The 17351-nt window shown below is 42.1% G+C and overlaps 1 protein-coding gene across 3 annotated transcripts in view; it reads left to right on the top strand.

The window, feature by feature from the left end:
• LOC127043040 (CD276 antigen homolog) overlaps positions 1–12861 on the top strand; it is a 35926-nt gene extending 23065 nt beyond the window's left edge. Inside the window, exons 3-7 of one of the 3 annotated variants that reach the window (XR_007772115.1) lie at positions 3529–3614; positions 4013–4065; positions 6139–6437; positions 7310–7351; positions 11444–12861. Coding sequence is in view for 2 of the 3 variants with exons in the window: in XM_050936733.1 (XP_050792690.1) it covers positions 3607–3614; positions 4013–4065; positions 6139–6483; positions 7310–7351; positions 11444–11547 (552 nt within the window). In the remaining variant the exon portion in view is untranslated. Of the gene's footprint in view, positions 1–3528; positions 3615–4012; positions 4066–6138; positions 6484–7309; positions 7352–11443 lie in introns of all 3 variants that reach the window. The other 2 variants (XM_050936734.1, XM_050936733.1) reach the window with 2 other exon arrangements.
• The last annotated feature ends 4490 nt before the right edge of the window (positions 12862–17351 follow it).

The following is a 17351-nucleotide window of genomic DNA, read 5'->3' as shown; positions in this document are numbered from 1 at the left end:
AACAGGAGAGAGGCAGGGAAGGAATTAATTCAGAAAACTCTCAGCCACACCCACAAGCCACTTACCCTCCTCATAAGGCAACAAAGAGAAAACACACCAACATCTTGAGAAGAAGAGTGACGAAACTGCCCCACCCTCTAGATGTTTTCTGAGATCTTCAGCATGAAGGAAGGGCCCTCAGATGAGTAATCAGGCCATCATCACCCAGCTTTAACCCTTAATATACTGGTTCCTCTTGAGATGTTCTGCAGCAAAGAATGGTCAGTCCCCTGCCATTCAGGATGGTCTGCAGGAGATTCTATACTAGGAAGTGGGTACAATCTAGGATGAGAATAGAAGCAGCTGAGTCAAGACTCCTGGATGGAGCAAGTTCAACCCTACGGCTTCCAGGCTGAAAATCGTTTCTTCCCCTGCTGCTGACTACTCCTGCCTTAGTCAGCTCACTCTGAGAAGCAACAGGAGGCTCTGGCTAGGAGCAAAGCGGAATTAGCACAAGACCAGGGCACCTCAATGCTTAAACTGTCTGCCAGCTGAAGAAAGGTGAGGAGAGACTAACAATCCCCTCTTTCAGCCTTTGACATACAACCCTGGTCCTCAACCGGGGTATGCATACCCCAGGGGTACATCAACTCATCTAGATCAGTGTTTCTCAAGCTGGGGGTTGTGACCCCGGGAGGGTCACAGGACAGGTCACAAGTGCAAGGCTGGCATTAGGGGTTGCAAGCAGAGTAATTTCCTGAGGCCCCATGCAGCTAAGCTACATACTTCAGCCCCACCAGCTCAGGCTCTGACTTCAGACAAGGCTCACAAGTGAAAAACAGGCACAAGTACTGCACTGAAATACAAGTACAATATTTATATTCCAATTGATGTATTTTATAATGATATGGTAAAAATAAGAAAGTAAGCAGTTTGTCAGTACTAGTGTACAGTGCCACTTCTGTATTTTTTAGGTCTGATTTTGTAAGCAAGTAGTTTTTAAATGAGGTAAATAAGACAAATCAGCCTCCTGAAAGGGGTACATTAGTCTGGAAAGGTTGAGAGCCACTGGTATGGAGGACAGGGGAAGAAGGAAGGGTAACGTTAAAGAAATGAACTGTAGGTGTGGGTGGGACAGAGGAGAAGAGAGATAAGTAAAATAAGTCTACCCCTACAGCTCACCATCAAGATGTAAGTATGAGACCACTAATCTCAACTCCCTCCCCGCTAGTTCTTGAGAGGTTTACTTTAAGGCTGTGTCTAAACTGGTGGGGGAGACAATTCACCAGGCATCAGAGGGTAGATAGTAAAAACTCCTGAGTCCTATCATATCACTGACATGGTGGTAAAAGTTTCAGAGCCCTGTCTACACTACCACTTCCATCCTTGCTACCACCAGTGGAGTTGCATTGGTGAAGAACCATGTGTCTCATTTTTGCCACCACAGATATTCATAAGGGCTTATGGAGGAAGAAAGAGTATTGTTTCCTTTGTTGGGGTTGTGATAATGTTAAGCAAAAGGAACATGTCTAATCTAACCCCTTCCACAAAGGCCCAGTAATAAAAGCCTCCTTTAAACCCTACTCTGGTTCAAGCCTTATTTGTCTGATTGGAACCGGATGGTTTCTGTGGCTGTGCAGCTAGCTTACTGCTTGGGAAGACCTGTGGAGCAGTTTTAAGAGTACATGAAATGTACAGCAGCAGCAAATACTCACAGGTGTCACCTTGATCTCTGACCCTAGGTGGGCATCTGCAAGTGGTTCCACTCACCACTGTAGCATCTCTTAGCATTAGGTCATGGTATTGCAGGGATCCATATGGCTAGCACCTCATAGTGACCACTTCTTAGGCCACACAGTGGCCTCTCCCTCTATGTCTTCAGGGGCCTAGCCCTTCAGCCAGGTCACATTTAAGTTCAGTCCTCTTCCCATGTAAGGAGAGGCCAACTAACAAACTTGAACAAACAGCAAAACAAATGACCCTCAGGCCATGCTGAAGTTCCCTGCTCTGCACTGCTGCTCCCAGGCACTGCAGCATTCCACCTTTGCTCTTTTGGCTGAGCTCTGCATCCCAGGGCTTTTCCCCAGAGGCCCTTCCTAGCAGCTTTCTGCATTATCTTCCCTCCATAGGCACTGATAGCTTCTGCCAAGGATCTCCCAGCTTCACACAGCTTTCACCTCAGGGTCACCCCCAGGAGCTTCACCTGCTCTCTGCGGTTCTCACCAGCCTAACTTCACCAGGCCCTATTTCCTCCCCCTGGAGTGCTCCTATCTGCTGAGTTGTCATCTCCTGAATGAGCTCTCCTCTCTCTGTAGTGCACTCTGGTTCTTTCACAGCTGAGGGCATGAATGTTAATTAAGCCACCCACTGCAGAATCAGCTAGGGACTAACTGCTAGCTCACAAGGAAGGCTGAGCCTGACTACTCTTAAAAGGCCAGCAAGCCGGTGATAGTGTCTATAATACTAGCCTCACTCGGGAACTAAAAGATCCAAATAGGGTTGCCAGGTGTCCAGTTTTCAATCGGAATGCCCTGTCAAAAAGGGACCCTGGCAGCTCCAGTCAGCACCGCTGACAGGGCTGTTAGAAGTCTGGTCGACGGCACAGCAGGGCTAAGGCAGGCTCCCTGCCTGCCCTGGCTCTGTGCAGCTCCCCAGAAGCGGCTGCCAGGTCCTTCCCCTAGGCGTAGGAATGATCAGGAAAATTCCACATGCTTCCCGGAGTACGAGCTCTGCAGCTCCATTTGCCGGGAACCCCGGCCAGTGGGTGCTGTGAGGGAGGTGCCTGCAGGTGGGGAGCTGCCTGGCCACCTCTGCACCTAGGAACCAGGCTGGACATGCCGGATGCTTCAGGGAGCCAGAGGGAGCCTGCCTTAGCTCCCTGCGCCACCACCCGAGGTAAACCTCGCCCAGCAAGAGCCCACACCCCAAGCCCCCTCCTGCACATCAACCACCTGCCCCAGGTCGGAACCCCCTTCCACACCCAAACTCCCTCCCAGAGCCCACACCCCCTCCTGCACTCCAACCACCTGCCCCAGCCCTGAGCCTCCTCCAACACCTGAAACCCCTCATCTCCAATCCCACCCCAGAGCCCGCAACCCCAACTGGAGCCCTCACCTCCTCCTGCACCCAACCCAATGCCCCAGTGCAGTGAAAGTGAGTGAGGGTGCAGGGGAATGAGTGATGAAGGGAGGGGAGCTGGAGTGAGTGGGGGGCAGGGCCTCAGAAGGGGCCGGGCAGTGGTGGGGCCTCAGAAGGGGTAGGGCAAGAATGCTCGGTTTTGTACAATTAGAAAGTTGGAAACCCTAGATCCAAGGCTGGTCCTGAAGGGAGTTTGTGGAATTTCATCCACTCCACACCCTGCTGAAAATGAAATCCTTCATTTTACATATGTTTAATATTGTGTACTAACGAACAGCTAGACTAGATTGAACCACAGCAATAGTGAGTGGATGGAATAGGAAACATATTCCTTTCATCCTCCTTTGGATAAACATCCTCCTGGACAACAGAAATCATTCCCCATTTCCTCTGTCTTTGTTCTCTGTACAGGGAGAACCACCCCAGCTAATGGAGTGCATGGTGGTATTAATGGAGTGAAAGATTCACAGTGATTGGGACACTGCAAAAATGAACAGGTAAACTTTACTGCAGTGCAGCTCATCAGGTGGTGCACGGACTGCTACAGGAGCAGAGAATAATGTCAAGACCAGACTATGTCTATGTACACATTGGCTAACTTCCTTCGATGAATTTACGCCAGATGGGCCTGAATAGGAACACCAGATCCAAAATCACCTTAGATCTGAAGCCAAAAGTCACGGCTGACACCCATCACTAAAAGATGAATCCAACTGAGAGTCTAACCTGGGTATCAATTTGAATCTGGATAAAAACATTATGGCATGGGATGATTTATGGGTCATAACAAAAATGTAATGTTTGCTATGTGAACTAAGCAACAATCCTAGAGTATCAAAGCCAAGATTGTTCCCATATAATAATTCTACTTTTCTCTGTTGTTCTTACTCTCTAGGGAATGTGTCTTCTGGATACTCTCCTACTCACTGCTGTGCTTTTTCCCTGGTGGTAAGTATACTACAGTCAGTGGAGAGACTTGTATGTGTTCATCAAACTGCAGATTAGTGTAACAATCTAATAACCAAAAGATGGAGACTTATAATGTATTCTTTATAATCATTCAGTCTACAGCTGTTTGCTTATTGAAATTGTTCTCCTTCATTGCACATGCCCTGCCATGTTAGTCTGGGTTGGGTGCTGAGGAGTGCTTGGTTCTTGGCATTAAGCTGTTCAGAAAGCCGGCATTACACATGCAAGGGGTATGACACCAAAGAGGTTACCCTAGGAAAACTATATATTATGATCAAGGTAAAATAATGACTCCTGGGAGTTTTCTGTTAAAGACCTTGAGTCCCAAATCTTTGCCCACTTCCGGTCAGACCTTCTAGAAGTTTGCTCCATTACTTTCAAAGGCTCTGTAACAGAAGAGCAGGATAGGACTACAGCTTATGGCTAAATCTTTGGCTCCATTGCTAAAAGCACCTTTCTCATATGTAGTGGAATTTACATATATGACTCTCCATGTAGCAAGAAGAAAATAAGATTCCTGCCATCCAAATGGGTATTAGTTCAATGGAAGAATGTGTTGTCAAACTTGTTAACCTTTAAGACACTTCCATGATTAATGAAATCTTTGGCTCACCTTTCTTTTTAAAATGGGGAAGTACACATTCAAGCCTTCTGAATGTGCCACTGGGACAGCTCTGCCAAATATCCTCTTTGGTATTTAAGATTAACACGTGTTGGTAGGGAAGTGAGGTTATTAAGCCACAGCATCACAGTTTTCAGCTTAATCTTTATAAGTGCCCAGATCGATAAGGGAAGAACTTCATTATTGCACTATTTCTAATAGAGGAGTGGATTTCTGCTTAGTCCTTTGCTGCAGGCATATTTGTTTAACAGTACCAAGGGTTAGTTATAGACATATACCATCTCAGAACCTATTGAACCAGAAAGGGATAGTCATTTGCTTCACTGTTCTGGAACCTTCTCCCCAGGTGCTTACTATAACATCTCTGCCTGTCTCCGACTAGATTTTTTCCAAAATGTTGATATAACCCATATTTTGAGCCTAAATTCCCTGACAGTCTCTCTTTGAAAGCATTGAGGTTTGTTTGTTAAGTCTTATTTCTAAAACTTCATTACTTTTTATAAGCTACATTGTAGTGTGTTTTCCACTATATTATGAAGTAGCTAAACAAATTAGTAGTAAGTTTGTCAAAATAAATAAAGTACATTTTGGGACAAGTTCTTTGATTATTTTTGAAATGTTTGTTTGCTTATTCACTAATTTGCAAAATTTGTTAATACAGCATGGGTCTCCTAGTTGTTAGAGAGTTAGCAAGGTTCTGCTCAAAGAGGAAATGATATGGGAAATATAGTTAGTCACAAGCATGTACAGTGAAACACAAACATCTTCTTTCATTTAAGAATATTCTTCACAGGATTCCAGCTAGTAACAAATTACTCCAGTTTACAATGCCGAAAGACATTTATGACAAGTTCTATATAAGTCGTAAACACAAAATGTACCCAGAGATAAACTTTTGCTGTGATTTAGGCACTAGTTTGGGACTTGGGATAGCTAGGTCCAACTTACTGTTTTGCCATATATTTCCTATCTGACCTTGAGAAGTGAGCTGGGCCCAGATCCACAACGGTATGTAGGCTCCTAAACTTCCATTGATTTAAATGGAAGTTAAGAGCCTAAATGTCTTTGTGGATCTGGGCCTTAGTCTCTTGATGCCTGACTTTCCAACTAGGAAATGGGTATAACGTTTTCCTAACTCACAGGGGTGTTGTGAGGATAAATGCATTAAAGATTGAAGCTTTCAGATACTGTTGGTAATGTGGACCATATAAGTGCCATAGATTAACAGATTTACAGGAGATCCACCAATGCTGGCGGCTATTAATAGCTGCTGTCTTCAAGATGTGTATAGGCGTTGGTACATTTGTCTCTCCATTACAGTTATTGACAAATTCTGAGCGGTGCTGACCAATGGGAGTTGCAGGTGCTCAGTACAATTCATTAACAATATAAATTTATCTTTTCACACTCAGCATTTTTTTATTTTACAGCTGTTCCCCACACAACTTTGTGCCACGCAGTCAGCGGAGACACCGTTATTTTGCCCTGTGCCATTAAGACTTCTGAAAAGCTGAACATTTCCAATTATTATATATACTGGCAGATACATACGTCAGTGGTAGTGCATTTGTTTTACAATGGGAAGGACTTGTTGACAGAGCAGTCCAGAAGATACCACAACAGAACCAGGCTCTTTTTGGATCAGCTGGAGCATGGTAACTTTTCTCTAATGCTCTCTGGAGTTGAGCCTGCTGATGAAGATGTGTATACCTGCATCTTTAGAAACAAAGTGAGCAAAACTATGGACACACGTGAAGTTAAACTCAACGTCTCATGTAAGACCTTTAGAAGTTGATTTCAAGGGGAAGGAGTTCAGGTGGGGGATCCTCCACTGAGCCTGGTGGAGACTCACTCACATTGCTAACACTAGGCACAATAAATTTAAAAAATGGTAAAGTTCCACTGATTTTCACCTCTCCACTTCCTCATTTAAGGAGAATAAGGAGATGAGTGAAGGGGAGGAATGAGAATCTTTAGGAAGCCTCAAGACTCAAATATCAGCAGAAGATCCAAGACCTGAGAAGTCAAACCCCTCTGATATTCCCCTCTTTAAATGAAACACATCTTAGGGCGAGTGCCTCACACATTTTTAAGCATTTGGTCATTTATGTTTACATATTCTGCTGGGTGCATCCTTTCCCTATACCTACACTAACAGAAAGCATGGGAGACTCCAGTCCATTACCCCATACATCAATAGCTTAACCCATACGAGTTCATTCCAAAGCCCAAGGAAGTCAAAGGAAAGACTTCCAGTAATTTTAATAGGCTCTGGAGCAGGCTCTATAATCTGTCAGAGCAAAGACACACAATTAACTACCTTTGCACCTGTGACTTGTCCTTGAGTGCTGGGATGCAAAGAGAAAATCTGTTGTACAAAGAGCTGAATGAGGTCCGACTTACCCTGTAACTCATTGGATGCAGAGACTAGGATATGCAATAAAAGTCTCTTTTTTCCCCCCTCCTATGTGATACCATAACAAATGACTGAATAATGGTGACTGCTTAGTCTGCACAAGATTTTTAACTATCCAATAGTACATTTTTTTCCTTTTTAAATATAAATGAATAATTTTTTATTTTGTTTTTTCTTTTTTCCAGCTCCAGATAATCAATTGATGGAAATAAATGTTTCCCCTACTGGTAAGCGAACAATCCTGAATGTGCCTTGAATTAGGCTAGATCATTAGCAGGGCTAGTTTGTTTTATTCTCTAATTGGTATGACTCAGTATAAGCACTGGGAAACTCTCACTGGCAACTCTCCTTACTGGTCCCTGCAAACTATAGAAGAAACGAGTATGTACACTCAGTGCCAGAAAGGACTCCCACTTAAATCCTTGATAGGACTGTTTTAGAGGTAGATTTGTTCTTATCTCACAGTTAAGAGCTACAATGCCAGCACTCTCTGGCCCTTAGCAGTGGTTAATGTTTTACGAATATTGGCACCCTGCAAAAAAAATCAATCAAGTAAGGCTAAGATTTTGTCATGGTTATTTTATTAAAAGTCAGGGACAGGTCATGGACAATAAACAAAAAATCACGGAAGCCTGTGACCTGTCCCTGACTTTTACTAAAAAGAACTTACAAAATGGGGAGTAAGGGAGTCCAGCACCCGCTGTTGTTGCAGCTCCTGGGTCCATCCCCCCAGTGGCTGGGAGCTACGGGGGTCCCCCACCACCTGTGGGGCTGGGAGATCAGGCCAGCAGCTGGGAGCTGTGGGAGGGGGCTGCCGCCTGCAGCAGCTGAGAGTTGCAGGGTCCCCCATGCCCAGGGTGGCTGGGAACTGCAGGGAGCCCTGCCACAGCTCGGAGCTCCAGGCCTGGGAGTGGCAGGGGATCCCACCACCTGTGGGAGCTGAGAGCTTTGTGGCCCCTGCTGGTTGACAGCTCCAGCCTTGCAGCCCTAAGGCCGAAGCAGAAAATGTCACGGAGCTCTCTGGAAGTCACAGATTCCATGACATAATCGTAGCATTAGCCATGATGCTTTTAGGATTAACAAGAGTTTCTTCTGTAAGTTCTCTTGGTATAGATGAATAGTCAGATCAAAAGATCTGAGAAGGCACTTAGATAACACAGTAATAGGTGACCTAGAAATACATAAGGTAGATGGATTTGCATAAATCCTTACAAAGAAGATTCAAATGGTTCCTTCCCCAGTGCAGTTCTGCAAGTAAAATGCAGCTGTTGAATTGTAAACATATTCACATCATATAATTAACCCCACCAAGGTCACTTATAGAGACTTCTGGGCTCAGTGAATTATGAGCAATGAATGTGAGCTATGCAGAGAAATTGTTGTTACAAGAGGATAACCCTTTGACCCCTTTGCGTCTCTCTCTCTCTCTCCCTCCAAGGACCACTTCCTAAAACCTCAAAGCTAAGGAAGGGTCTCAGGCTCTGGAGTTAGGGAGAGGTTGTGGGGTAAATAATATAGTATAATAAATTATTTGGATTCAGATGTGTGACTATTACCTAAATGTCATGCCAATCTGATTATTTGCCTCTCATTGGTTAATTCTCTATTTCCAGTCCTGATGATAGCCTAAATTAGCTTTCCAGAGCTCTAATTTGCATTATCAAAGCCCTTACACTTTGCGTATGCTGTAAAACATTCTTAATGACTCATTTTACATACTTTAGATCAAAGACTCGGTTGATTCCAGAATAATTAACCCTGAACAAATTAACTCCCCCACAACATGACGTTTCTGTAGGGTTTGAAAAAGAGGCAGCATTAAATGCTCTCAAATAACCACAAGGAAAGAAAAATATTTTGTGAATTTAAGTTATGGAGTTTGCAGTAGATGTTTTTTCTTTTTAGCAGTAGATGTTCTCAGCATTATACATTAGTTGTAGGAAAGAGCTTTAGAATTACAGGAAATCTCCCCCACCTACTTTAAAAAGTTCCAACTGGCGCAAAATGCAGCAGCCTGCCTCCTCAGCAACTCCAGCCCGACACACAGGCCTTTCAAAGAACACTGGATTAGGTTCAAAACAGTAGTTTTCATCTTTAAGGCCATTCATGAAAATGGACTAAGTCACTCCCCAAAAAGACCTAAGACAGACAAGACTTCTCTTGCCAGTTACATTCCAAAGGAATGATCAAATGATCCGGCATCAACCCTGTGAAAACTGGGGGGCAGAGTTTTCATGTCAACAGCAAGGCCTTGTCTACGCTACAGATTTTATCAATGCAAGTTATGCCAACATACAGCCCCACTTCAATTAAAACTGCAGTTGCATGTCCACACTAGATCCTTGGGTCGACAGAGTGCATCCATTCTAGCAGTTCTTGCATCAACGCAGAGAGCAGTGTACTGTGGGTAGCTATCCCACTGTTCAATTGGCCGCAGGGTGCTTTGGGCAGGGTTTGCAATGTCTTATGGGGCAGGTACAGCATCACATGAGGCAGGTTTCTCAATCGTACCATTCAGTGTAGACACTGTGTTCTCCCTGGATGCTTTGTCACTCTAACTTTCCCACAAAAAGCTTTATGACTCTTGTCTAGGTGGTTTTATTTTGTTGACAAAATAGGAGAGCTTTGCCACCAAAAGTAGCAATGCAGTGGGTACATCACTGTTTTGTCAACAAAAGCTGCTTTTTGCTGACAAAACTGTGTAGAATAAGTAGACAATGCCTAAGATTACAGAAAATAGGAGAGGGGAGGGAAGAGTTTGCGTTCACCCTCAGTCACCTACATTTGAAGTAATAATATATTACTCAAGTTTCTGACAACTTTTTAAAATTAAAATGGTTTTTCAACTGAACAAATTTTGATTAAAAAAATTCAAATGTAAAAATTGTGTAGGTTTTCATAAAATACTCACCTTTCGGTTGCAACAAACCTGAAATTTCAAAGAAAAAATAGACAAATGAAAAATATTTGCTTTTGTAAAAAATCTTTCGTGGGGAAACTATTTCTTCAATGACTCTGATAGTTATATCTCCAGCAACCAACCAAGGAAGAGGGAGGAACAGTCATTTTGTTGGACATTATCTTCTATTAGTTCTCTTTTTGGAATACACTCAGATAAGAGCTGAGAGAGCGAGCACAAGCTCAGTTAAATGTCTACCTTTTGGTTTAGCTATTAAACCATTTCAGCAGTTATTTTCTGTTTTGTATATAGACAAATACTTTTTTCACTTTTTCTTTTTTTAAAACTCAGAGATTCTCTTTATCCTAGGGGTGGTTGTACTAGCATATTGGGGCTCAAAGGGAGAACTCTTCAGGACCAACAGCAGTAAACCTCAAGCTGGTCCCGGGACAGAAAACCCTTATATCTTCTTCTACCTCAAAGATTTATTGAGGACCACCAGAGGTTAAACAGTTGTTTACGTGATAGAACACAATTCTCCTTCTGTGGAAGAGGATGAGAGAAAGAACAAACCACATGGGGACAGCTGTTAGTCATGTTGCTTAATACACTGCTGCAAAGCAGCCAGCTATTACAGTGATTAGGGCAGTAGAACCTACACCAAGAACTATAAAATAGAACCTGGTCTTCACAGAGGAGGACTCCGGCCCAAATAGTGGTTGGGGAAATGTCTCCACAGGCTGAACTGTTTAATAATTACTGAAGTTTAAGGAGTGTAAATAGAAGATCCTGGCCTGGGACCCTAGGAGGTCTCTGGTGTATATTCTTTTGTTATTGTGGTTTTGCCAAGGGTCTAAACAATATAATCACCATAGCAGTAGAGAGTATCTCATTATTTGTTGTTTGGTGTCCAGTGTGTGTCTTGTGAAGGGAAATACTTCAAATCTGTTACAATCTCCTACATTATCTCTTTACTGGGGTTAACTCAGAAACCTGCAAGAAATGTTTCAAATAATTCAAAATGCAGAAGATAAGAGTGTAAGTGATTTAAAAAGAAATCCTATAATACACTGATATCCAACATAGTTGTACAGCTCAATGGAAAGTTGAAGTTCATTCACTGCCACGGTTCAACAAAGGTGTTATTAACATTTGTTTACGTTTTAGGGGAGAAGCTACCCTTCATTTTCAAAAAAGACTTGCTCTGTCTAGAATGACCAAAGCCATAACTAGTAGACTGCCAGAAGCTGGGTAGGAATAGGAAAGTGTAGTTGACTTCAGTTCATTTCTGAGGTGATACAGAAATATGAGATGCAGAAAACGGAAGGGAAAAGATAGGAAATAGCTGTAATGGGCAACATTGGGAAGATGATGTAGGTAGGTGATTGCTAATTGTTTACAGATTTTTCTCCTCTTTCAGGGCAAAATCAGCATTTACCAAATTGTCCTGGGGATGCAAACGCTCTGGATATTCTTGTACTCTGGTCCCACTTCCTGATGGTATTGGTGGTTTGGATCTTGTAACTGTGAAATCAGGGCTTTTGTCTGCAAACTTGTCCTGACAAGTGACTCTTGCAGCACACCACCCATCTGTAAGGGTTGCACAACTACTGTTCCAGAAGCCACAAACAACAAGGCATCACCATGTGAAAACTGGCCTTATATTAAGCACCTATAACCATAGTTTGGTGCTCAAACAAGCAATGTTATTTTTCATAGGCACTGGCCATCTGCAGGTCCAAGTGACTTCAGTCACAGGTAATGAGCCTGATTTTTCATCCATCTGCAAGAGCCTAGCTTTAGGCTTCCATGTTTGAAAATTCTAGCCCTAAAATTTTTGTGTGCATTTTTTGACGACAATTTTGAATCCAACTGAGGTTCACAGTGTTATTATAATTGTCCTTCATGTGATCTTTCACATAAGATTGCATGAGCTTTACAAAAAGGGGAAGTAAAAGAAGGAGAAAGCGTAGTCGTCTTATACGTCAGAGAAAAACTGGAAGTTGTAGGGGTGGCTGCCTTTGCGAAAATCAAGGGTGAAAACATTGTGACAGGAAACTTGAGGCTGTGAACTATGGCTGTGCCTCCTTTTACTCTGATGCACCAACTACATCATCAGTACAAAGAAATCTTTTCATCAGCCAAAGGAGAAGTTGTTGGCAGAGAATGTTAAAAAAAAAGCGAACAATTCCAGAGGAAGAGTGCTGCATACTACAGATAAGCCAAAGACTTTGTTAGTTTTTCTTATACCCTTCTCCAAAGAAAGTTAGATGCAGCCAACTGAAAGGTACAGAACTGCTGTGAAGTAGGGGGAAGTGGCTTATAAGTGGCAGCACATTTTAAGTATACACAAGTATTTTTTGCTACAGCTGAAGTCACTCCACTCTCCTTCATAAATAAGGTTTCAGAGTAGCAGCTGTGTTAGTCTGTATCCACAAAAAGAGCAGGAGTACTTGTGGCATCTTAGAGACTAACAAATTTATCTGAGCATAAGCTTTTGTGGGCTACAGCCCACTTCGTCGGATGCATAGAATGGAACTTATAGTAAGGTAATATATATATATATACACACATACAGAACATGAAAAGGTGGGAGTTGCCCAACCCACTCTAAGAGGTTAATTAATTAAGATGAGCAATTATCAGCAGGAGAAAAAAAAACTTTTGTAGTGATAATCAAGATGGCCCATTTCAGATAGGTTGACAAGGTGTGAGGATACTTAACATGGGGAAATAGATTTAATGTGTGTAATGGCTCAGCCATTCCCAGTCTCTATTCAAGCCTAAATTGATGGTATCTAGTTTGCATATTAATTCAAGTTCAGCAGTTTCTTGGTGGAGTTTCAGTTGGCTGCATCTAACTTTCTTTGGAGAAGGGTATAAGAAAAACTAACAAAGTCTTTGGCTTATCTGTAGTATGCAGCACTCTTCCTCTGGAATTGCACATCCACCAATGTAATATACGCCATCATATGCCAGCAATGCCCCTCTGCTATGTACATCGGCCAAACTGGACAGTCTCTACGGAAAAGGATAAATGGACACAAATCAGACATTAGGAATGGCAATATACAAAAACCTGTAGGAGAGCACTTCAACCTCCCTGGCCACACTATAGCAGACCTTAAGGTGGCCATCCTGCAGCAAAAAAACTTCAGGACCAGACTTCAAAGAGAAACTGCTGAGCTTCAGTTCATCTGCAAATTTGACACCATCAGCTCAGGATTGAACAAAGACTGTGAATGGCTTGCCAATTACAGAACCAGTTTCTCCTCTCTCGGTTTTCACACCTCAACTGCTAGAACAGGGCCTCATCCTCCCTGATTGAACTGACCTTGTTATCTCTAGCTTGCTTGCTAGCACACATATATATATACCTGCCCCTGGATATTTCCATTACATGCATCTGAGGAAGTGGGTATTCACCCACGAAAGCTCATGCTCCAAAACGTCTGTTAGTCTATAAGGTGCCACAGGATTCTTTGCTGCTTTTGGTGGAGTTTGTTTCTGAAGCTTTTCTGTTGCAAGATTGCCACCTTTAAGTCTGTTACTGAGTGACCAGAGAGGCCTAAGAATTCTCCTACTGGTTTTTAAATGTTATGATTCCTGGTGTCAGATTTGTGTCCATTTATTCTTTTGCATAGAGACTGTCCGGTTTGGCCAATGTACACGTATGTAATGTTCTCTGTATGTGTATATATATCTCCTTACTATGTGTTCCATTCTATGCATATGATGAAGTGGACTGTAGCCCACAAAAGCTTATGCTCAAATAAATTTGTTAGTCTCTAAGGTGCCACAAGTACTCCTGTTCTTCATAAACAGGCACCCAACTGGTTGTATTTGCTGGGAAGGAAATGGAATAAAATAGGAAGCCTGGAGCTCAATCCTGCATCCACTGAAAGGAATGAAGCCACTGACTTCAGTAGGTGAAAGGTCAGACCTCTGCTGTAGGGAAAAGCAGATGAAACTCCAGGCATTCTGAGTCACTCCTAAGGTTGGGTTGAGCCAGTATTTATACCGGACTGATTGAAAAGCAGATAGCTATAGCTGATATATGTATTTATTTAACAACAAAAAGTATTCGTTATCTAAGTGTATGTATTTTGATTGCCTGCTTCTATTCCAGTCTTATGTTACTTGACATCTAAGATTGTAAACTCTTCAAAACAAAGCCTTGCACACTGTAGGAAAGGCTGAAATACAAAAACTATCACTCAATCACATGCCATACCAACACTTCTCTGCTGACTCCATCACCTTCTGCAGAAGTTAAGCTTTTTGAAAAGTTTCTGGCTGTGAACAAAAACTTCAAAAAATGGAACTAACACAGGAATATCTTCACAAGTCTGGTTAGCTACACTAGCCATCGCTCTGAGAGGAGAGCAGCCTTCTTTCATCATAACGGAGTGTTAATTCTTAAATCCCATGACAATTAAAAGGCCAATTTTTTTAAAAAGCAGTCTTTATATGCAAAAAAATATACATTTCCAAGTGCAAGTAGCGTAATTTTACATATACGTGAGTTATTTAAGCAAGCAAATGAGCAGGCCAAAATAGATGTTTACTTATAAAAACTCGCATGCAATCACAGTAGCTTCACAAGCAAAAGCAGGCATAAATTGCAAGAGCATTTTGGATGCTTAAATGGACCCTTTTCTTTATTCAGCTTTCCCCAAAATGTCAACACTGTTAATTGTGTATCTAATGGTAATATGCCATTAACAGACAGCTGTTTTGTTGGAGAAGTTAGGGAATATATATAGGTAGAAACTGAGTAGAGCACCATCCCTCATCATCTTGTCCCATGGTGAGCTACTTGTACTCTCAGAACATGTGTAATGACAGAGAACAGGCCATTCTGTGCCTCAAGCCTTCGGCAAGAAGAGAGAGAGTGCTTTCAAAACTCTAAAATGGACTGAAACAATTTATCCATTTAAAATCTCAATATCTTAATTTTGCTTACCTGAAGTTCACCAGTGGCACGTACCCTCATCTGATACTGAGAGACCATGCTCAGATAAATTAACCTGTCAGATTAAGTAAATCTGTGAATTTCTCTTATAAATAGTTGCATGGAGGCAGAAGTGCAGTTTTTATGCTTCCTGCTTATTAATTTTAGTTGTAGTAGGATACAAGTAAACAGAGCAGCAGTTTTATCGGAACAAATTGTTCATTTTTTCTACTTGTATATTATTAAAGTTTAAAGACTTCCCTCTTGTAATTATCCGATTACATGCTTTCAAAGAGTTCATATAGTCTTATCTTGATATGTGAAGAGTGACACTTGCCACCAGCACCAAAGAGATGTCATTATACAGCAATGTGTGGGAATTTCACCAGTATCAGAGATCCAGATCATAGACAGTGTTCCCCCTTTTTCAGTACCATGCAAACCAAGCAAGTGGACAACTACTAAAAATGGACAAACAAGATTTTTAAAACAAATTCAAGAAGCAATGTGCAGCAGGGCATATTCTTTAAATCTACCCTCATTCCATTTGCTTTTGTTTGTGGGGTGTCCTAAGGCTATCTCCATTTCTTCCTACTTCACACCTCCTCCACTCAGAGGTTCTTTTAACAGACCACACCCTTCTAGAAAAAGAGGACTACATGTAACTTCCTTAGTTCTTCAGAGAATTGACATAGACCTACAAAAGACAAGACCTTTTTCTCTGTTGCTACAAGTCTGGGAAGAGGGAAAGGGAGAGAGGTGAGGAATCAAATGAAAGACGCCTGTCCAACCTCATTAAAAACTAGAACAGTGATACTCAGACTGACACTCGAGAGCCGCAAGTGGTTCTTGAATGCATCTCCTGCCACTCTTTACAGCGCATGATATTTAAACAATGTGTGATTTAATTATTAACCAAGCTAAGTTATTAACCAATCAGGATGATTTCAGTATGTTATTAATCAATTGTAGTTGATAAAATACTTGGTCAGTCAAAAATTAAATATTTCCCATCATACTGTTTAAATATGAATATATAGTACTATAGTAAATGAAACAATGCATTCACACTACTGTGGCTCTTTTGGGTAATGTGGATTGCTAATTGGCTCCTGAACCACTGAGGGTCTGTGTATCACTGCCCTACAACTAGGCTGCAAATGCATTCTTTAAGAAGGAATTGGGCTTAATTTGTTGTTTTTTTTTAACTAAGCAACGTTTATTATTTTATCTTGTTGTTTCAGTGCCCCAAATGTCAATATACAAATAAAAGCATTACAAGGGAAAGCAACAGCTAGACTACAGCAGCTTTTCAGTTGAAGGAAACCTGTCCTGCAGGACTGTTCAGAAGGTGCCCCCTGCTGGCAGCTAACATGTTTGAAGATTGTTTTTATACTTCATAAAAACTAGCAGGAAAGCAATGAGACAAAGCTTCCAGCCTTATCCATAATTTCGTTCTCAGAAATAAGCACAGTTTCCAGCTGTTGGGAGTGAGACAGGCCAAAGCTTCAAACTGCAGAGAAATTGGTATCACAAGCTCAGACCACAGTGGATTTTTTTAAACGAGAGAACATAATACATGTTCCCATGGAACACTTTGCAACCCAGACCTTGCATGTACCGGCGTAACAGTGAATAATGTAGCACATTCTCCCCCAGCCCACTCTCCCAAAAAGTGTAACAGAAGCGTGTGGCAAGAGGATCAGTTAACCATATTCCATATCCACCAAACATATTTAGATATGTGAGCTGCTGGAAAAGCAATGCTAACACTGGACTAAACTGTTCAGTGATATAAATCAGCTCTCAAAACATTTTGGCTGCAGACTAAAAACAACCTTGTCTGCGGACAAATTATTTTGTGTGCAAATGTGTGCCTGCCGGGAGAGGAGGGGAAAGAAGGAGGAAGACTGAACATATGAACACACCTCTGAGTTCTGATAATAGTCACATGCTCAATTGTACCTACCATGCACCTTTGACCACCTCAGCTGCACTGTTGTTGTCCCCTCCCCCCCCAACAGAAATACGAAGCTTCTAGGCATCGTCAAACAGCCACCATTTCGCAGAGAGACGGAGAAAAAACCAATGCTGCCAGAGAGGTGTTTCCTTCTTCCTATTAATCCCCCACCCACAACACATGGACTTTCCCTCCAAAATTACACTTAGGTAAAAGCCAGGTTGGGTAATATTAAAGTCCTGCAATAGCAGCAGGTTTAAAACCTCACCTCACAACAAGAACCAGAAAGGATTTTGTACTGTACTCATCACTATGTGATCTGAGTGCCTCACAGATAAATGAAAGACTAAGGGTACGTCTACACTACGGGATTATTCCGATTTTACATAAACCGGTTTTGTAAAACAGATTGTA

Source organism: Gopherus flavomarginatus, chromosome 1, assembly GCF_025201925.1.
Source record: "Gopherus flavomarginatus isolate rGopFla2 chromosome 1, rGopFla2.mat.asm, whole genome shotgun sequence".
NCBI lineage: Eukaryota > Metazoa > Chordata > Testudines > Testudinidae > Gopherus > Gopherus flavomarginatus.
Note: the sequence above shows the minus strand (reverse complement) of the source record. Positions and strands in the feature narration are given on the sequence as shown.